This window comes from Hippopotamus amphibius, chromosome 5, assembly GCF_030028045.1.
Source record: "Hippopotamus amphibius kiboko isolate mHipAmp2 chromosome 5, mHipAmp2.hap2, whole genome shotgun sequence".
Classification (NCBI taxonomy): domain Eukaryota; kingdom Metazoa; phylum Chordata; class Mammalia; order Artiodactyla; family Hippopotamidae; genus Hippopotamus; species Hippopotamus amphibius.
Window position 1 is genome coordinate 131,892,360 of NC_080190.1, and position 22,839 is coordinate 131,915,198.

General features: G+C 34.5%; 1 protein-coding gene and 1 pseudogene across 7 annotated transcripts in view; one reads left to right on the plus strand and one right to left on the minus strand.

The window, feature by feature from the left end:
• TMEM67 (transmembrane protein 67) overlaps positions 1-22,275 on the plus strand; it is a 59,194-nt gene extending 36,919 nt beyond the window's left edge. For 5 of the 7 annotated variants that reach the window (XM_057736349.1, XM_057736354.1, XM_057736348.1 and 2 more), the window contains 13 exons: positions 714-812; positions 2,585-2,683; positions 2,936-3,022; positions 4,550-4,649; positions 4,744-4,883; positions 6,393-6,533; positions 10,744-10,824; positions 11,307-11,423; positions 14,869-14,985; positions 15,092-15,196; positions 15,758-15,860; positions 19,929-20,071; positions 21,005-22,275. In XM_057736349.1, coding sequence (XP_057592332.1) covers positions 714-812; positions 2,585-2,683; positions 2,936-3,022; positions 4,550-4,649; positions 4,744-4,883; positions 6,393-6,533; positions 10,744-10,824; positions 11,307-11,423; positions 14,869-14,985; positions 15,092-15,196; positions 15,758-15,860; positions 19,929-20,071; positions 21,005-21,085 — 1,413 coding nt within the window. In that variant the 3' untranslated portion in view covers positions 21,086-22,275. The remainder of the gene's footprint in view (positions 1-713; positions 813-2,584; positions 2,684-2,935; positions 3,023-4,549; positions 4,650-4,743; positions 4,884-6,392; positions 6,534-10,743; positions 10,825-11,306; positions 11,424-14,868; positions 14,986-15,091; positions 15,197-15,757; positions 15,861-19,928; positions 20,072-21,004) is intronic. The other 2 variants (XM_057736351.1, XM_057736353.1) reach the window with 2 other exon arrangements.
• LOC130853903 (signal peptidase complex subunit 1-like) lies at positions 8,964-9,275 on the minus strand (annotated as a pseudogene).
• Positions 22,276-22,839: the final 564 nt, after the last annotated feature.

Consider the following 22,839-nt stretch of genomic DNA (forward strand, 5'->3'; position numbering starts at 1 on the left):
TTTCATGACTGACCCTAACACTGGTATTCTGACCCTCAGTTGGGTTTGTCTGATATTTTCCCATGTTTTAGTACAAATGCCACAGAAATGATGTTGTACCTTTATCAGTAAATCATCTCGGAAGATACTCAATGTCAGTGTATCTTATTAACAAGTGATGTCAACTTTGATCGTATTGCTAAGGTGGTGTCTGCAGAGTTCTCCACTGTGTTTTTCCACTTATAATTAATAAGTGTCTTGCGGGGAGATACTTGAGATTATACAAATATCCTGCTCCTCATTATTCTTTTGCCCTCTAATTTTAGCATCCGTTGATAATTCTTGCCAGTAAAAAGTGTTACAGTGATATTTGTCTGATGGTGATTGTGTATTTCCATCATTTCTTCTATGTTTGTTAATTTGAGTTCCACTATGAGGAGGAACTGTCCCTTTGTCCACATTGATTTATTTATTCAATTATTTATTTAAATCAGTATGGACTCATGGATATTTATTTATTCTAGCAATTATAATTCATTACTATCTATTTTCTTGCTGAAATTGTCCCAGATTTGGCCATTGGGAGTTCCTTCAATTTGGCTCCTATGTCCTTTTAGCGTACCTTCCATCACTATTTTTTGAGTACTTCCTTACTTTCTATTTACAGTATCTTTGAACATTGATGAAATTACATTATGAAATTACATAAATTTCAAAAATTTTTTTTCCTTTAGATTGCTTTGGGTGTGTTGGGTGGACTAGCTGTTTTATTGTCTCTTCTGAAGACAGCAGGTTGGAAGAGACGCATTGGGAGTCCCATGATTGATTTACAGGTATGATCACAGGAATTTTTTAAGTATATTTTTATCTTTTGGCTATTTTATATTTTTCTAGAAGGACACTGCTAGAGAATGAGTAGAAAGTTGCCTTGAATTTCTCTGGGGTATATGACTAGGTGAGGTGTGTGCTCAGTTCTCTCCCACGTTGCTGTAGGCCAGTCTACACCCAACAGCAGTGCTGTTCTTGTTTCCTCACATGCTTACCAATGCTTGCTGGTTTTTCCAGTCCTTCATTTTTTGCCAGTTTGGTGGGATAAGTAGTATGTCATTCTTAATTTAATTTTTATTTCTCTGATTACTCTTCATATGCTTTCTTAATCATGTGTGTTTCCCCTTCTGTGAACTTCCTGTTTATATCCCTTCTCTGTTTTCACTTTTTCTTGTTTATTTAAGCATGTTTTTTATATTTTATTTATTTAGAGTTTTTTGTATTTTTTAAATGTGAATCCACTTTTGGTTTTTGATTTGCAATTTCTTCTCCAAGAGTGATCCGTCTGTTATTTTATCTATGTGTTACTTTGTTTAATAGAAACTCTTGATTGTAATATTGTCACATCTGAATAGGTTTTCATATCATGACATGTGCTTTTAGGATCTTGTTTAGGAAAGCCTCCCCTATCTCAAGATCAAAAAGGTATTCTCCCATATTTTATTCTATTAACTTTATAGTTTCACTTCTCATTTAATATTTTTTCTTTTTTTTTCTTTGTATCTGTCATTTTTTGAAAATTTACTGTGTGCCAGGCACTTTTTAAGCATTACATTTATAGTTCATTTAGTCTTCACAATGGTTCTATGAAGTTAGATATTATTATCATTCCTATTTTATACATGCTGAAATTGTGGCAGAGGTTGAGTAAATTTTCTATTCATTTAATTTTTATAGCAACAAAGTAATAGATAGTATTTCCATTTAGCTGATTAAGAACAAGAGAAAGGCAAGTAGTAAACTTGTTTGTGCTGGGATAGCTTCCTGACTCCAGAGCCAATGTGCCAGGGAATCAGAGGAGGGGGGCTTGATTCACTGTCTGGGCTAGTCAAGAAAGGCTTCCAGGAGAAGAGAGCTTTCAGCTGGGTTCTCTGCGTATTCTACAAAGAGTCACTGACGGCCTGTTGTCTGAGTGCCAGGCGCTCTACCAGGCGCTGGGGGGTGTGGTAATGAGCAAAGAGAGACATGGTCTCTGCCCTCAGAGCTCACGAGAGTTAGCCAGAGAGAAGAGGGGAAGAATATTTGTTGAAACAATGCCCATTTCATTCCCCAGAACATTTGGGATGAAAGTGTAGAGTGTTTAATTATTGAATAAGTGGTTGGAACTGGCAGATGAGGCTAAAAATTTAATTTTGGTCTAGGTTGTGGTGGACCTTGTGGGTCAGGAATTTATATTTTAATGAAGAGTCACTGTACTTTTTTTAAGAAGGAGAGTAACACAACTGTTTACATTTTAAAAAGCCAACTCTGATGATAGTATAGAGGATACACTGAGGAGAAGGAGTCCAGACTCTAAGAAAATTAGGAAGCAGCTCTAAATTTCTTAGATAGTGAAAGATGAGAAAGGTTGAATAAGACAGAGGCTATTGGGAATGGATCAAAAGGCTAGGACCCAAAAGTTATCTAGGAAGTGGCTGCAATTGGTCTTTCTAACTGACCCAAGCATACATGAAACAGGGCTTCAAGCTTGACAAACTGGATAGATAACATGATATTAAAAGTAACAGTAGAAGAAGATTGAGTCTATAACAGCTGTAATTCTCTCTTTAAATTGCAGACAGTTATAAAATTCTTGGTGTACTATGCTGGTGATCTGGCCAATGTTTTCTTTATCATCACTGTGGGAACAGGTCTTTACTGGCTTATTTTCTTCAAAGTAAGTGATTTTCTGAATTTAACCTAAGTGCCAATACCTGAATAACTTGTAAGGTTTCTTTATAAAGGAACTGTTTTTATTTGAGGTCATTTCTGACCAAGAGTATTGGGGCAAGTGCTAAACTCACCATTCCCTGAGTGTGCTATGTTTGAGTGTATCACCACCTTCCTCTTTTGTGCTTTCTTTGGGTTATAACTTGTGTTTAGTAAAAACCTTGTATGGTCATACTTAGCAGCACAATTTTTATCATAGGCACAGAAGTCTGTCTCTGTTTTGCTACCAATGCCGGCTCAGGAAGAACGTTTTGTTACTTATGTGGGATGTGCTTTCGCTCTAAAGGTAAGTTTCAAAGCACTGGTTACTGAATTTAAAAGGTCTGCTAATAAGTGCGTAAGTCTTTAATATTAAAATGCTTTCAAAATCTTAGGTGTAAAATTTAGTTTAATTTTGGAGAAAAGCATGAATTATTCTGTTTTACTAGGAAGTCTACTTTTATTTATAATACATATCTTATTCTGATGATCTGCCTTAAATAATTTTTTATTATTTAATTTTAATCTGTTAATTGAGAGTAAAAGGTATCATGCTGGACAAAGTGCTGAATTCTTAGCATTTGTTCTCTCTGTCTCCATATTCCTTTCCTCCTCTTCCTATGGCATCCATCTCCCTACTTCATTGTTCTGTCGATGGATGTGAAGCTCTATACATGCCTCTGTGGTAGATCTCATTGAGTTGTGTTGTGGGTATTAAGTGTCTGATGTTCCCACTGATCTGTGAGCTCCATGAAGAGAGGAATCATCCCATACGTAGATTTTTATCCTTCGTTTGAGCAATAATGTACCTACGAGGAAGAAACCTTAGTTTAAACATATTCTGTAAATGAACATACCAGAAATAGAAGGAAAAAAAAACAAAACAGTGAGAACATGCTAAAACTTTAATTAGAACAAGCAAATTATAGTTGGAAGTACCTTTACTTGTAAAGAAGTTACCTGATCTAGAAAACAAAGTATGATTTTGGAAACCTTGGGAAAGAGAGACAATTATGCAAAATCCCTGTATGAAGAGGCAGTAGTGTGTCTCCTTTCATATCCCTATTCCAAAGAAAGACAGAAAAGGGGAAGGTTAATTAATATGTGTGTAAAAACTGTGTGAATTTGGTAATTCTGTTATTTGATGAGCTTCTGTTGATCCCCTAATGGTATTACGATTTTGTCACTTGTGAAAATTATATATTCTTGTGATTACAGTATGTTTGTTTCTTTTCTTTTTGATTGAAGTATGGTTGATTTATAACGTTGTGCCAATCTCTGCTGTACAGCAAAGTGACTCAGTTATACACATGTATACATTCTTTTTTTATATTCTTTTCCATTACGATTTATCATAGGATATTCAGTATAGTTCCCTGTGCTATACATTAGGACCTTGTTGCTTATCCATGCTGTATATGATAATTTACATCTACTAACCCCAAACTCTCATTTCCATCCCTCTCCGCCCACCCCCCTTGACAACTATAAGTCTTTTCTCAACGTCTGTGAGTCTGTTTCTGTTTTGTAGATAAGTTCATTTGTGTCATATTTTAGATTCCACATGTAAGTGGTATCATATAGTATTTGTTTTTCTCTTTCTGACTTACTTCACTAAGTATGACAATCTCTAGTTGCATCCATGTTTGCTGCAAATGGCAGTTCGTTCTTTTTTATGGCTGAGTAGTATTCCATTGTATATATGTACCACATCTTCTTTATCCATTCATCTGTCAGTGGACATTTAGATTTATTTGTTTCTTAAAGAATCAGTGTTGGTTTCATAAGCAGGCTTGATGCAGATATTTTAAGGTGTTTTGTTTGTCATTCTCAGGCTCTGCAATTTTTGCATAAGCTCATCTCCCAGATTACCATAGACATATTCTTTATTGATTGGGAGCGACCTAAAGGAAAGGTTCTTAAAGCTGTTGAAGGTAATGAAAGTAACCATTTGCACCAAGACTCTTTTGCCACCATTGTAGAGCAAAAAAGGTGAAACCCTTTTACTCATCTTATCTCCCCAACCAGGTGAGGGTGGTGTTCGGAGTGCTGCCGTTCCCGTAAGCATATGGAGAACATATTTTGTGGCAAATGAATGGAATGAAATACAGACCGTGAGAAAAATTAACCCACTCTTTCAAGTACTTACTGTCCTCTTCCTTTTGGAGGTATAAACTGTTTGATGTAATTGTGTGCAATTTATGGGTACCTTATAAATGGTAATGTAATTCCAGCTAAGTTTTCATGTCAGCGAGAGAGTTTTCTAAAGGTTAAAATATTGTTAGCAAGCCATTGAAAAATACACATAACATGAAATTTACCATCTTAATCATTTTAAGTATACAGTTCACTACTGTTAAGTACATTTCCATTGTTGTGCAATCAGTCTCTAGAATTCTTTTCATCTTGCAACCCTAAAACTCTATACCCATTGAACAACAACTCCATCTTCTCCCCTCTCCCCAGCCCCTGGAAATCACCATTCTAGTTTCTGTCTCTTTGAATTTGACTACTGTAGATAAGGAGTGATTTTTAAACCACTGGTTTGTAGCAGAATCCCCTGAGACGCTTTTGCGGAATACCTATGCCTCTCCTCACCCCTTGAGGTTATGTTCGATTCCATAGCTCTGAGGCGAGCCCAGGTATCTGTATTTGAAGAAAACCTTGCCCCCATTATTCGTATTCTCACTCCAGTGTTAGAACCACTATTAGAGGTTAAAATGTGTTGTGTCTTAAGAGCTGGACTACAGCTTAATAAGACACACTGAATGGGTACCTGCTTATGATCCCTTTACAGTTATTTCATAGATCTGGGTAGAATTATTAAAGGAGATATCCAGAACTGAATATGAGACTGAAATATGGAAACTGTATAAGTAACAGGTTTTCTCTAGAAGTAGCTGCTTAAGTAAGGTTAGATATGAATTATTAACTTGTATATCTGTCTGCCTTCCTTCCTTCTTCCTTCTTTCCCGCTTTTCTCTTTCCTTACCTTTTTTAAACCTAGAAGAACGTGTGTGTCCCTAGGACATATGAACAGTGTCTCAAAAATTCACTCGTAGTAGTATTTTTTAAAGCTTTAAAAGGTGTTATGTGAGAAAAAAGTTTTTTAGTCAAATAAGTTTGGAAAACATTGAATTCAATAAAGTCATGTATATTCCTTTACCATAAAACTTTCCAGAGCCTTTATTCTAGTAGGGTGGAAGGCATGGAGGTGAGTATAATATACAAACCAAACTTATTTAACCATGGTTTCCTTTTATCAAAGACGATATCTTCCTCAAAAGACATTTTGGAAAATACTGTTTAAAGTATAAAAAGTATTTTGCATAGTGCCTGGCATATGTTAAAACTCATGAAATGTTGGTTGTTCATTGGTAGTTTACTGAAGAAAGCTTTATTCTTTTGACAGAAATTTTTGAGCTTTGTCAGTATATATGATAATAAGGTTATATTTGGCCTTTAGTCATATTGAAGAGACTAAACTAGCTAAGTATTTTGTTTTAAATACTTTGTAATTAAAATACTGGATAATTATTTTTGTCTAGATTTTCTACTGTTTGTGCAAACTTGAATACTTTAGTTTTTCAAGGTAGAGTACAAAGGAGTGTCTCATTTTCAGACTAGAGGAATTTTCTTTATCTGTCTGTTTAAATTATGTTTTCTTTTTATTTCAGGTTGTGGGATTCAAGAACTTAGCATTAATGGACTCATCCTCTAGTCTTTCCAGAAGCCCACCTAGCTACATAGCTCCTTATAGCCGCATTTTGAGATATGCAGTGTCTGCTGCTCTTTGGCTAGTCATTGGAATTATACAGGTAACAAGAGATTGTTCTTTTAAGCAATAATGTCTCTCTATATTTTTAACTCTGTTTACATGCTAATCCTCAAATATTGACCACAGCATGATTTCTGTAGTATAAAGAAGGTGATGAGAACAACAATAATAATAACTAATAGCTAATTTTTATATAGTATGATAATCTAGGCACTGTGTTAATTAATCTCATTACACAGATTAACTTACTTGATCTTTATAGTAGCCCTCAGAGATAGATTTTTTAGTATCCTCATTTATAGCTGAGGTTGCTGAGGCACAGAAAGGTTAAATATTTGCCTAAAGTCATGCAATTAGAAATTGGCTGAACTGGAATTTAACTTAGGCAATCTGATTTCATAGTTCATTTCTTACCAATAGTGGGGCTCTGAAGGGTCTTTCAGAGTCTGCAGCTTTCTAGCCACAGGATTTAGTTTATGTATAATGATAAGGAATTGCAAAGGTACCCTTAATCTTTTCTTTTGAAATATAACTTATTGTTTACATTTATTTATATATCATTAAATCTCACTCAAAAAACCAGTACCCCTTCTGAAATATTGTTTGAAATATTTATTGAAATAGCTAAAAATAAATCTTCTCAGGTCCTGTGGCTCTAGCAAAGGATCTTTCCTATGCTTACTTTCCTTATCATCTTAAAGCTTGAAAAAAAAAGAATGAAAGGAAGAAAAGAAAGAAGCAGCAGCTACAGCACTTAACTCTGATCTCTGCATTTCTTTCTCTTGCTTACAGACACTCCCATGAGTGGAAAAAGCTTTCTATTTAATTAAGATTTAACTTTTAAACAACCAAATGAGGATGGGAGCTCTAGAAAGAACAGGTTGAACTTCCTGTAAACTGGAGAGCAAATATTTGCCTTGAAAGCTTATTGTAAAAGATCTTTGGGATTGAAATCCCAAAATTCCTACAGAATTGGATCCAGGTATCATTCTGTAACCTGAGAGTAGACTATTTAAATTTGCGTTTATTTTAAATTGGTGAGACTTGTTCAAACTTGAGCTATAGGTTAGAGCTAGTGAGGGATAGTTTGACAATTGGAAAAGAAAGACAAACAGAAACTAGGATTTGAAATAAAATTGGATTAAAAGAATATGGGGTTTGATTTTTTTTCCCCTTCCAATTTTATTGAGATATAACTGACATACAACACTGTATAAATTTAAGGTGTACAGCATAATGATTTAACTTACAATTATCATGAAATGATTACTACAGTAAGTTTAGTGAAATCCATCGACTCATATAGACACAAAACTAAAGAAATAGAAAGAAAAATATTTTTCCCTTGCGACGAGAACTCTTAAGATTTATTCTCTTAACTTTTATATAGAACATACAACAGTGTTAATTATATTTATCATGTTGTACATTACATCCCTATTACTTATTTATTTTATAACTGGAAATTTGTACTTTTTTACTGTCTTTATACAGTTCCCCCCATTTTCCCCTCTAATCCCCACCTCTGGTAACCAGAAATCTGATCTCTTTTTCTCAGAGTTTGTTCATTTGTCTGTTTGTTTTTGAAGTATAATTGATCTACAACACTATGCTAGTTCTTGGTACACAGCATAGAGATTTGATATTTCTATACATTTCAAAATGATCACCATGGTAAGTCTAGTTACTGTCTGTCAACCGTCCTATGGGGTTTGATGTTTATCATCAGTATAATAGTAAGAAAATATTTATTTTTATATATATCAATGTAAGTTTCTGTGAGTAGATCAATTCATCTGGATGTAGAGAATTTAAAGGAATACCATCTGAAACTTTTCATATTGGTTGACTACAATAAAAAAACCAAAATAGCAGTGGCTGAAATAAAAGTGACTAATCTGTCTTCCATGAGAAAGAAGAGTAGAGCTCAGCAATGCAGGGCCAGCAGGGTGGCTGCTCTCAGGCCCAGAGCCTATTGTTCTGCTCTGCTCCTCAGAACTTCACCTCTAAGGTCACCTTGCAGTCCATAGTGGCTGATGAAGGGGTGAGCCAGGGGAGAAGACATCACCCTTCCCTCTTTTTTTTTCACTATGAATTTTAATTGAAAATGTTAAAGCAGCTTAACTACTCATAATGAATTATGAAACTGTAATAGTTAAATTGTATTATCATTTTTGAGGCATTTATTCTTCCTTATTTTGTAGACCTGCAGGAAACTTTGCATACTTGGGTTTTCTGTTCTGCATTTCAGAGGAAGATTATGAAGAGAAAGTCTAAAGTTTTATAAATCAAAACCCAACTGAGAAATAAAATATAAAGAGAACAAAATCTGTATATAGCTGAGCATAGGTGGTTTTTAGCTTATGTTTTAGGTATGAAAACAATTTAGCTCATTTCACATGAAACACAAGCAGGTAAAGTAGTAAAGCTGAATCATGAAAACCTCTATCAATTATCATGAAAACTTCTATCAATTATTTTTAGCATGCCTCTTAATTTTTCTTTCCACTGGTTTCTTGTCTTGTGTACCGGAGTCTCAAACAGAACAAGTCTCGAACCACTCAAGGGGGTGTCAGTGATAAATGGGCTATGAAGGAAATGTCAGCAAACATGAAAAAGAAAATCCTGTCATAACTATGTAGTCCACCCAGACTATTCAGCCACATACCCTTGAGTAAATCCAAGTATTGCAGAAAAGAATAATTCCCTGAAACATCTGTTCAGCTAGCTTCTGGCCCTTGTAATCCATTTGTGTGGGCAGTGAGCTCAGATGCTCCAGCATGACTGGGTGAGGAGGCGGGCAGTGGGGCAAGGGTGGCCCCAACTCAGGGACCACAGGGACCAGAGTCTGGTCCTGTGTACAGATTGGTGGACCTGCCAAACGGGGGAGTGCAATGGCCGCTCACCCTCTCCTCTTTGAGAGCCTTTTCAGAAGTGTCTTCGATATCTCCTTGGTCAGAACTTGGTCTCATGGCCATACCTCACTGCACTGTCAGCTGGGCAGCAGTGTGCCCACTCAAAGAAGGGGTCTGTCACTAAGGAGAAAGGGGAAAGGATTGTTGTGGCAGCAAGTGGCCGTCTTAGGCCCTACCATCTAACCTTGTTCTTATTTCTCAACCTGCTGTCATTTGATAGAAAAGTATTTCTCTCCAAGGTCACATTCTCAGATTATCAGTGTTTATTCCTAAAACATCCTTGAAAGTTCCTTTAACCTGTTATGGTTCCATAAATTTGTCTGTACAAACTTCTTGATTCTCATAATGTTAGGCTTTATTGTTCACTCCTTATATTTCCCCAAACCCAGTTTCTTCAGTTTTTAGGTGGTATCTTTTACTTTTTAAACTTTGAATGTTACTGTTTTTCATGTCATTTAAAGGAGTTTTAAAATATGTGGATAGAGTATTTAGGAAAGTGTTTTCAACATTCAGCTGCTATCGATTCATTTATTCATTCACATATCTGAGTACAAGGCGCTGTGGGAGCTCAAAGATACTCTGTAGCAAGAACAAGTCAGGAGCTGTGACAAGTGCTGTGAAGGGCCTCAGCAGGGAGATGAGACAGCCAGTAGAGGGAGGTCAGGGGAGTGGAAGTTAGGAATGTGACTGTGACAGCAACAACAGAGGACAGCTTTGAACTGAGTGGTCAGGAAATGTTATCTTTCTTTGAAGTGTATCTACAAAAGTCTACAATGTAAACTTTTCTCTTTTGATTTATAAAACTTCTCTTTGTAGTATTGTTATTAAATCTAAGAAAACACTCGAAACCATTCTGTTAAATGTTTAACACATTATCTGTAGTTGAAATACTTGACATATGCCTTTTATGTGCTACTCTATCAGAGAAGATTAATTTGAAAAACAGCAACTTTTCCAGTTGATTTTGGAATTTAGGAGATGAGCAGAATTGCAGAACCAGATCTAAATCTGGCCATTAATGCACTGGTTTATCCTAAAGTTTTTAAAGCCCCTTACTTCCTCCTCCTGTGTTTGTCCTGTCTTATTTTAATGACACAGAAAAGTTTTTTAAATTCAAAATAAGCTCCCTCAGTGAATCTTAACACAATTCCAAAGCACTCTTCCTTTGACAGAAGAATCAGAAATGATAAGTAGGATTTTATCCCACAGGAATCGTTATTGGCCACTGTGTTCTTGGTTGGAACTTCTTTTTTTTTTTAAAGATACTACACTGTGGCTATAAAAGAAAATTAAATCCTAAAATCTAATAAGCATGAACTTGGCTTAATGTTTCAGATCGTGTTTTTTGCTGTCTTTTATGAGAGATTTATAGAAGATAAAATTCGACAGTTTGTTGATTTGTGCTGTATGAGTAATGTAAGTACTTTCTGACTTTATCTTGCAACTGTTATTTCTCCCTTTTTAAAGGTCATGAGTACATTAAGAGAGGCTTTAAAAGTGATTTGTTATGATTGGATGTTTAGTCTGATTTCCACTGGTGGTTAATTCCAGAGATGGTCATAATGAGCTATAAGTTAATACTGTCTTAATTTTTCCTTCTTTATTTGCAGTTTCTTAATTATGAATTGCTTATGCCACCAAATAGTTGACTCAGCCTAAAGTCCCTGAAAAGTTTTCATATATCAACCCTGTTTCTTCCTTTCTTAAAAGTATCTCCAGTCTCTTTTCCATCTACTTTTTAAATTAACCTCATTATCCTTTATTACCTGATTATTCTCTTTACATGTTTTCCAAGAATTCAACCGTCATTATTTTGAGAGAAAGGAAGAAATTTTAAGAACAACTTAATTTTTATTGTTTTACAGATGAGTTGCTAACTGCTTCTTCTCTCTTTATAGATATCAGTGTTTCTGTTATCCCACAGATGTTTTGGTTATTACATTCATGGTAGATCAGTACATGGGCATGCTGATACTAATATGGAAGAAATGAATATGAATCTTAAAAGAGAAGCGGTATGAATGTATTTTACATCTTTTGGTTTTTTAAGTTGAGAGATGGGTTCTCTTAATCTGGAATTTGTAATAATATTTTAAAAAATCCTCATTGATTACTTTTGAAAGTTGCTAGGATAACAACTCATTACCCTGAACATTGAAAGGGAATGAATCAAATTTCATCCTGCAGTTCCTTTATGGACTGTATTTCAAAGTAACCAAATAATTCATGAGGGAAAGATCTTCCTGATGGAAGAAAGTAAAAGGAATTCTAAGTTAGAAAATCACCATTTTGTAATGACTAATGGATTAATGCATATAGGCTACAATCATCAATGGATGCTAAAACAATTAAGTGAAGGATGACAGGGAACTTTATAATGAGGAATCAGTCTGACATAATCTGAACACACTGGCTTAACCTTACTACAAGTAAAAATTAGGAAAACTGACCTTATGCACTGTTATGATGCAGTAAGGGAGCACATAATATCACCCATGAAATATTCTTGCCAAAGAAAATTGAACCTGAGTGTTGTCAACCCTCTAGATCTAACCAGTTTACAGGAAATAGAGGGGATAGAGAGACAAAATGATATCACAGGAAGCGATTAGCCAGATGCAGAATGTTAGGATGTCTCACAGGACAAATGACTCAGTGTCTCCAACATACAAAGGCATGAAAAGAAAAGGAGAGGTGGTGGTGGTGGTGGTGGTGGTGGTGGAAGAAGACCGTTAGATGTTAGGGAAATTTTAGAAAAAAAAAACAGTCCAATACAATGTGTAGACTTTGATTGGATCCTGATTCAAACAAACCAACTATAAAAAAAAAAACTTTGGGAAAAATCTTGGAGATTTAACAGACTAAATGTTAAATTATATTACAGGAAGATTTTATTAGGTGTGAAAATGGCAATTTTTTCAAGGTCTTATTGGTTAGAGATACATATAGAAGTGTTTGCAGATGAAATGACATGGTGTCTGGGGTTTGCTTTAAAAGAAAAAAGTTGGAAGGATAGATGAAACAAAATTGATAAAATGTTGGTAATTGTTGAAGTTGAGTGATGGATGGTTTACTATTCTCTCTACTATGTATGTTAGAAAACTTCCATAAGAAAATTTTAAAAGAAAAATATGTACTTAAGAGGAAAAACCAAGAAGATTTATTGATTAAGGAACTATACCTGTGACTTGCAAGAACTTAATACATGATAACAACATCTCAGAGAAGAACAATTTACTTAATACATTGAATAGTTGGTTAACTATTAGAAATTATACTTGGATTGAAAAGTTAAATTTAAAAAATGAAACTGAGACTTCCCTGGTCGTCCAGTGGGTAAGACTCTTTGCTCCCAATGCAGGGGGCCTGGGTTCGATACCTGGTTGAGGTACTAGATCCCACATGCTGCAACTAAGAGTTCTCAAGCCACAGCTAAGAGTCCACATGCCGGAACTAAGATCCCACATGCCGCAATTAAGGTCCTGTGTGCCGCAACCAAGATCCCATGTGCCGCAACCGAGACCTGCCACAGCTTAAATAAATAAATAGATAAATAGATAAATAAATAAATATTTTTTTAGAAAGTAATGAAACTGTGAAAACCTAGAAAAGAATGTTTCAGATTGGGAGATGACAGTCTAAGCATAAAATATAGAGAGTATCAAAAAAAAGTAACATTTATTGATTTTACTTTATTAATGTAGAGTATTTGTATAGCCAACAATTATATTAATAAAAGACATAGGGTAAAATTTTCATAGTAAATATGACAAAGATATTGATAACAATGTTGATAACAATATTAGAAGTCATATAAATCAATAAGCAAACTGAATCCCTTAATGGAGGACTTCCCTGGCAGTCCAGTGGTTAAGACTCTGCATTTCTATTGTAGGGGGCATAGGTTTGATCCCTGGTTGGGGAACTAAGATCTCACATGCTGCACAGCATGGCCAAAACACAAAAAAAACAAAAGCAAAACAAAACAAGAAAATCTCAATAGAAAAATGACAGAAAGATTTTTTAAAATATGTAAATAGACAGAAGAGACTAATAATAAACCTCTAAAAAATATTCAGCTCATAAATCATGAAAGAAATGAATGTAAAAATACCATTTTTACTTTCTTCAAATTACCAACCTTCTTTTTTAAATAACTAATACTTAGTAGCATCAAAGAGAGGGTGAAATGGGCTCTGGTCTCAATATACTTTTTTACAAACCTGCTGGAAAGCATTCGACAAGAGCTTTTTAAGAGTTCATTATCTTTGACTTAACTGATTCTGTGAATCTAACTCAAGGAAATAATTATCAATGTGAAAAACTAATTAGGGTTCAGGATCTTCATCACAGGGGTTACTTATAAGATCAAAAATATGTAAAAATGAGAGAATATTAATTGGTTTACCTATAGAGTGAATATAGAGTGAAACCCTAGGTAAACATTAAAAATCATGTTTTATAGAACATTTAATGACATGGAAAGTTGCTGAGAATATAATGTTAAGTAAAAAAGAAACCTGTACGATCCCAATTTTATGCCATGTGTGTGTATGTGCCTAGACAACAACTGGAAATATGAAATACCTTAAAATACCTGTATCTCTTGGTGTTCAGATTATAGGTGTTTTTTTTTTGTTGTTGTTCTTTTTTGTATCTCTCCATATTTTATAAATTCTCTGTAGTAGCATGTGCTTTTTTTAATCAAGAAAAAATGGTTTTTTTTTAATAGAGAAATTCACTACACATAGACTGCATTTAAGTCAGTAGAAAACCAGGTGTTATATTTGCAGCTTAGGTTTAGACAGAGGAGGAGAATATTAAGCTCCAGAGTAGGCAAATAAAGTCGAGCATGGAGGCAAGAATACTTACGCTGAACCTCAAAGCATATATGAGAATTGGCTAGGTTGGGAGTAGGGCAAAACGGTACAGGCATGTATGGTTCTCAGGGTTTAAGTCGTGTGGAAGAGGCTTGAAATGTTAAGCAATGTGTTCAGGAGCCTATAATATTAACCATTGGGTCATGTATCACTGCCTTTTTATTGGAATTAATTAAGGGAGTGTATTAAAAGTGTTTAGAAAACAGAAAAGACCATTTATAAAAGTAGTTAATTCTAAGACTAGACTTTTTGTCATTTATTAAAGAGCAATAAATTAATTTTAAAGAAAACTAAGAATATCAATATACAGTGAAATTAGTATGAGATTTTTTTTTTAAGTAGGGCAGAGTAAAGGCGATGATATAGCAACCTGCAAGAAAGTATGATGAAATAAAAATTAGTAAAACCTAGAGGGGAGTAGGAACCTTGGATACTGTTCGAGTCTCTGTCTCAAATGTAATACTTTCAGTACAATTTCCGTTGGTTTCCAAGTCTTGTAGTATTAAATATTGTATTTTCTTTTTAAGATAGGCAAAATTTTCATAATCTTGATCTTAATTTAAATTTTTTAACTTTTCAGGAAAATTTGTGTAGTCAGAGAGGTTTGGTACCGAATACAGATGGTCAAACTTTTCAGATTGCAATTTCTAGCCAGATGAGACAACGCTATGACAGAATTCATGAGACACTAACAAGGGTTTGTATAAAGTACAATTCAGATATATGTTGTCAGTATTTCATGTTATTTAGATACCAAGAACATAAGGCATGTTGCATTTATCCTTGTCTCTTTTTCTTATTAGAAAAATGGCCCTGCTAGACTATTGAGTTCATCAGGAAGTACTTTTGAGCAGAGTATAAAAGCATATCATACTATGAATAAATTTCTTGGCTCTTTCATCGATCATGTATGTATCATCATTTATTTTTAAGCTAGAATCAAAATGCAATTTTAAAAAAGTTAACCAAGAATGTCAATTATTTCTCCAGTCAACAAAGTCGATGGACTTAGACCTTGTGGGGTTTGTTTGTTTGTTTGTTTTTGCTGTAAAAACTAATAGTGTGGCTTAGGGATGGAGTTAGGTTATGTAAAAGTAAAATGAGATTTTTAGATGTCTGTTAGCATGATGATTACCTTAAAATATCTCTGTACTGGAATTTGTTGGTTACTGAATATTATCAGTTATTTATTGTAGAAATATGTTATGCTATGATTGTATTGCTGAAAAACTTGTTATAAATTGATTTTCAGTATATCTAGCCCTAAATACTACTAATAGCATTTAAAATTTAAAACATTCCTAAAGAGAATTTTGTTATAAAGTCCAGCATAGTAAATTTAAATTGTCTTTGAAGAACAGATTTTCTTTGTGTACTATTAATTTTTCTTTTCCTCTCCTGATTTTACAAAAATTGGGAAACATTCATTTCACTGCTGTTTTTGAAATGACTGTCGTTTTTTATGTTAGGTTCATAAGGAAATGGACTACTTTATAAAAGATAAATTGCTTCTTGAAAGAATTCTTGGAATGGAATTCATGGAACCAATGGAAAAAAGCATCTTTTACAATGGTATCCTTCAAATGCCTTTGCTGAACTTGATTATTATTTTCCAAGTTTGAAAATACATGCTTGTAATTATTGTCTTTTGATTTTATACTCTTATATAGGAGACGTAATGAACTTAGTTAACTTCAAGGAATTATAGTAGTTTTCTGTGTCCCATTTTATTGTCACGTAGCAAGAAATAAATAGATAAAAGATAATTATTCTACAGAAAATTAAAAAAAAAAACTGAATTTCAAAATAAAATGGGACTTCTGTGGTGGTCCAGTGGTTAAGACTCTGTGTTCCCAGTTCAGGGGGCACAGGTCTGATCCCTGGTTCAGGGAACTAAGATCCCACATGCCACATGGAATGGCAAAAAAAAAAAAAAAATCAGTGGTACACATGGAAGAGACAGTAAAACAGATACATAAAGTTCATATTTTATTGGCATGTTCATTCAGTGGCACACTTATGAAACACTTAAGAATAACGTTCATGATTTATCTTTAACATTTAATTTTTCATTTTATCCAACTTCTTAAAAATTGTACATATCAGTGACAGGAATAGTGACTAAACATGTTTTTTTATCATTAAAAGGGAAGTATGTATGGCACTTTCAATGTGACTGAAAACCTCATTTGTGGCTTGGGAAGAGTGGAAATGGTATAACCATTGTCCTGGCCTAGATATCACTTACCCTTGTGTTATTGAGTGCCACATGTTGTGTCAGTCCTGGGATACACAGACCAATGGTCCCTCCCTTGGGCATCTTGTTTATTAGACTATGGAAGGTAGGCATGTGATGGATGAGTGGAGTGATGCTGGGATAGAAGTCTGTGTAGACACAGGTTACATTGGATGCAGAAAGGAAAGCAGAAGATCTAACTATACACGGTGACGCCAGAAAGGCAACATGGTGAAGTTTGAACTGGGTCTTAAAAATAAGTTGCTGTTGTCAAACAGGAAGGTCCAGGGAAGAGAGGTGAAGACATTTGTGCAGAAGGGGGAAAGGGCATTATACACTTATGAACTTTATGACTGAAGCCTGGAATGAAATGGGACAGTGAGAGAGAGGGCATGAACGATAAAGAGGGTAGAGACCGAATCCCAAAGGCCTTGCCTGACACCCTAAAGAGTTTTGCTTTATCCTATAGAGCACTTGTTTCCAAAAACATTTAAAAAAAATTTTTTGTCCTACAAGGAGTGTGCAGGTTGATCCATGGAAGTATGAGAAGAAAATATTAAAATGTCTATTTGTATATTGCAATTCTATCATTCTTAATTTATATTTTGTAAAAATTATAATATATGTAGTAGTAATTAATAAACTATGCCTATTACGGGATGCATGCTCAACATTTTATTCTTTTTCTTTTTTTATATAAATTTATGTATTTATTTATTTATGTGTTTATTTTTAGCTACATTGGGTCTTTGTTGCTGCACATGGACTTCCTCTAGTTGCCGCTAGTGGGGGCTACTCTTCATTGCAGTGCTTGGGCTTCTGATTCTGGTGGCTTCTCTTGTTGCAGAGCACGGGCTCTAGGTGTTCAGGCTTCAGTAGTTGTGGCACAAGAGCTTCAATAGCTGTGGCTTGTGGGCTCTAGAGCACAGGCTCAGTAGTTGTGGCACACGGGCTTAGCTACTCTGTGGCATGTGGGGATTCTTAACCACTGCAGCACCAGGGAAGTTCTTTAGCATTTTATTCTGATAGGGATACATGATCAGAACAATTTGGAAACCACTGCTAATGAACATGGATGTCACCAGAAAGGCTTCAGCATATCTGATTTATAAATTGGAAGAATTATTCTGGCAATAGTGAATAGGTTGAGTTAAACAGATGCAAGACTATAGCAATATAACTTAGTCATTAAGAATATTGCTTTCAAAGTCTTCTGGTCTTGGGTTCAAAATCTGACTCTGCTAGTTTTGTGAATTTGAGAAAGTTGTTTACCCTTTCTGAACTTTAATGCCCTCCCTGTAAAATTAAGTATAACCTTCTAAAGGTTGTTGAGTTTAAACATGTGTAATCATTGTGTAAAGAACCTGGTATGGGGGACTTCCTAGGTGGTGCAGTAGTTAAGAATCCTCCTGTCAATACAGGGGACACGGGTTCGATCCCTGCTCCAGGAAGATCCCACATGCCACGGAGCAACTAAGCCCCTGCGCTACAACTATTGAGCCTGCGCTTTAGAGCCCGTGAGCCACAACTATTGAGCCCATGTGCTGCAACTACTGAAGCCCACACACCTAGAGCCCGTGCTCCACAGCAAGAGAAGCCATGGCAATGAGGAGCCTGCGCACCACAACGAAGAGTAGCCCCCACTCACCGCAACTAAAGAAAGCCTGTGCACAGCAAGAAAAAATAGACCCAACATGGCCAATAAAAAAAAAAAAAAAAAAAAAAACCTGGTATGGGTAGGCACTCAGAATAGTGATGTTGATACCATTTATAATAATAATAATAATAATAATAATGGATTGGCCAAAAAGTTCATTCGGGTTTTTCTGTACCATCTTATGAAAAACCCTAACGAACTTTTTGGCCAACCCAATATAATCATCATCATCGGCTTCTTCGTCTTTATTGGGAAATGAGGAGAATATAAGCTAAGGCAGTAGTGATGGGGATAAAGAAGAAAAGATTGCCAGAGATGTTAAGGAAATGAAGGGGGTGGAGAGAAAGAGCAGTCAAAAATTATCCAGATTTCCAGCTTGTGTGACTAGGTGATTGGTGGTGGTGCCAGCCTTCACTGAGACAGAGTGCAGATGGAGGATCAGGTTGTAAGGGAAAGAGGATGAATTTGATTTTGAATATGTTGTGTCTTGAGGTACCTTTGAGACATCTAGGAAGAGATGTCCAGTAGGCCATTAAATGTAAAGAACCGGGGGACTGCATCTTAGGAGAACGTAAAAGCACACAATAAACTGGGGAGTCTCAGCAAATGAGGTCATTGCTGGAGCAATGGCAGTGAAAGGACACCCAGGAAGAGTGTATAGAGCCGGCTTATTTATTTTTTAAAATAATGTATACAAGTATATGTACAGAAGTGCATATCATGTAACGATATAGCTTAACAGCAAGTGAATTTTCACAGCCTGAATATATTCCTATAACTAGCACCCTGATCACAAAAGAATGTTAGCAGCAAGCCAGATGAGAGTTCCTAACTGGGTATCCATGGGCAGCTGAATCACTGAAGTAATTCTCTGGACCTCCCTGAAATTGTGTGCAAGATTCATCTATATGTACTTTCCCCATCTCCTCTTGTGAAATGGTCTATAGCTTTCATCAGAATCTTAAAAGGGTGTTCACATCCCCAAAAGGATGAACCCCTACTTGGGGAGTGAGAAGAGAAGAGAAGAGGTCTCAGAGCAGAACCTTAGGGGACTATTTGAGACGTAAATTATAGCACACTATTCTAGTCCTTGCTGGTTTTGTTTTGCTTTTTATTTATTTTTTTTAATTGAAGTATAGTTGATTTACAATGCTGTGTTAATCTCTGCTGTTTAGAAAAGTGTTTTGCTTTTTAAACTTAATCTGTCATAGAGAATCTTTCTAAGATTCTTTAGCCTTTAGTTATATAAACAAAAAGAAAGGATATTCATTACCTGGTCATTGAAAGATATTGACTGTATACTTAAACTGCTAGCAATTACCAACCCTTGGTGCAAATGTTAAAACTACTTTTTATGAGCAGACTTCCTTGATTAACCTTTTAGATTAGCAAATTTTAATACCCTTTGTTTATTTTTTGTAAGCCATGAAGTATTTTTTTCTTTTTTTAAATTCAGGTATAATTGACATACAATAGCCATGAAGTATTATAGTAACTAGTTGTTTTTAAATATCCAAGTTTTAGCACCAGAAATTTATTCTATTTCTATTTTTATTTATTTATTTACTTACTTACTTAATTTTTTTGGCTGCATTGCATGTGGGATCTTAGTTCCCCACCCAGGGATTGAACCCATGACCCCTGCATTGGAAATAGAGCCTTAATCACTGGACCACCAGGGAAGTCCCTTATTCTATTTTTAAATTTCTAATTTATATGTTATAAATTGTTTGTTTTTTTTTAATAGATGAAAGTTATTCTTTCAGCAGTGTTCTGTATTATGGAAATGAAGCCACTCTTCTTCTTTATGATCTGATGTTCTTCTGTGTTGTGGATTTGGCTTGCCAAAATTTTATTTTAGCATCCTTCCTTACATACCTACAACAAGAGGTAAATTTAAGAATTTTTTCTGGGTTTCTTTTAAAAGAAATATTTTAGAAGTAGATATTTATTTTTATAGCAGAGATTAACAATGTCTACTTTCACTAGGAATTTATAAAGATTTAGAATATGATTAGTTCTGCCAAAAAAAGGAAAAACATTTCAACCTAGTTTACACTTTCCTTCAGGGTCAGTGAAATACTGAGGTCTTGTGGAGGGCGTAAGTTGCTTGAGCAAATGTGAAGAGAATCTAGTAGGACGACATTTAAAATACCCATCTCCTAGATGCCAGCAGAGAGCAGTAATTAGAGTCCCATTCACCCTCTGCACCAGAAGTTACTATAACAAAAAGGCAAACACTGAGATCTAGCTCCTGGCTCAGCCACTTTAACTTGTAACTCTCACACATCCCCTACCTGCTTGGATGAAAAAACAACTGCGTGGATGAGTGTGGAACCTGAAATGGAGACTTCAAGAAAAACCAAATTTGTTCTAGAAATGTTAGTATTCATATCACCCAAATATTCCCCACTATGTCAAAGAAGTGTATGAGTTAATAAGATATAACGTATTAGTTTTTGGTAGAGATCTAGAATTTTGAACAAATTCTGTTCCTAACAGTTCTTTCGATGTTTCCATAGCTTTTAGAGCTAGAGGAAACTTAATTTGCCAAATAGTTATAACTATATTCCTATGAACATAAGGGGATTTGTATTATTAACTTATAAAAATGTATTCTGAATAGGGACACACTGCTTCAGTATTATGAAAGATTGTAATAGTTTTGAAATAATTTTGTGTATCACCGTGGAATTCAGATGTCTGGTACATGAAAATAAATAGTTGAGAGAATTAACTAGTTTAATTTAGATATTTTAATTGATGTGTACATTTAATTTCCAATATTTTTTTCCTTCTGAATTGTTTTACTTTTTTTTTCAGATTTTTAGATTTATTCGTAATACAGTAGGACAGAAGAATTTGGCATCCAAAACATTGGTGGATCAAAGATTTCTGATTTAATTTATTGAATAGATAAAGACAATTATAATCATGGCCAAAAAAAGTCATGATTTTCAGGTTAGTTTGCCATGTTTTTTAAAATTTATAATACAACTTATTCTATTTTTATTTGTTTTTTAATCTACAGAAAGATTTATTTTTATAACTTGTAGATACATAACTTGCTTTGTGAATATGTAGTGTGATACAATTGAAAACATTGTTTTCCTGTTATGCATGGTATTTAATTCACCAGCTCATAAACTACATAGCTCTGACAGTGGGACAAAAAAAAATCTAAATGTTGATATCAGCATAACATTTTTTTAATGATAATCAAAACAGTCCCCATCATTTGTCTCTAGATTATTTTATAAACTAGATTTGGCTGTATTTTCTCACATTGAAAAAATATTTGATTTCAAGTTCAAGCCTAGTTTTCAGTTCAGTATTTTATTTTACATATTTTATGGTTAAATAAATGTTGAAAATATTTTCAAGTTTACTTAGAAATTTGGAACTGTATTTGGGCTGAATCAATTTGCCTCATTTTAATTGTTCATCCTGTTTGGCAGTGGACCGATTCACTATTGGATTAATAGGCACCTCATGAAATGGTACATATTAATTCCTTTGTATATCTGTATTATGAGGTCAATATATTCTTTCCATAAAGTATGTTTATGTCTCTACTAACATTTACATTATTGAGCTGTAATATGTGACATTTTCCCCAATATACATTTTTATACATTTATACATTACTTAACATTTTAAGAGCACTCCCAAAGTTTTGCTTTTTAGTTATGTTTAAAGATTATAAATAACAAATAAACTGTTGAGTTATGTTATGTTAACAAGGTGACTTATTGAAAGCAAACTTAGGCTTCATAAGTTAGTAAGCTTGTATGTTTTTTTTTTTAAGTAAGGAAAAAAAATATGAGGAGCCAAAATATAATTAATGTAAATCCTGAGCCACGTAGCTAATAATTTCCATGAAATCATTTTTCTTCAATACGCTTTTTAATAATCTTTTTCATTGTGTACCATGAACTTGAAAGTCACCTTATTTCAAGTATGACGGTCATTAACCCCCAGAGCAACTGGCCTTCTATGTTAATGCTGTGTAAATACTTAAATGTAATGCTGTATAAATATTGTTTATATTACTGAATTGAAAATATAGAATAAAATATTTGGTGTTTCTCTTTCCTGTTTGATTAACATGTATTTTATGAAATAGCATTTAGGAAAACAAACAGCAATTGGGGCTGGTGTCCGTAGCCGTTGCTAAAGCTGAATCCTTTACATTCCCTGAATCTTGAGGATGACTGGGGATAGAGGAGACTAGTAAGTTGAGGATTTGAAACTCCAGTTTCTTAAGGGTCACAGCACAGAAGTGCCTTTCTAAAAGGCTCAGAGATAAGAAAATGTACCAGCGTGGATTTTTAAAGCCACCTACTCAGAAGCTTATGAAAGAAATAACAACTCTCATTCCACATATGAGAAGTTAATATTTGTGTGAATGTTTTTAAGTGGAAATTGCAAAAAATAGGATCAGTCGGCTCACCTACTGATAAATTAAAAGACATTTAAAAAATCATTTTAGTTTTGTACAATATTATTTTTATTTTTGTTAGATACATAAAAGTGTGTTGAGGTTTTCATACAATATTGACTCCTGTGTTCATATTGCCACGATTTAAACTTTGACTGCCTGCAACTGCCAGTGCTGGATACCTCACACCAAACTGCAAACAAGAAAGGAACATAAA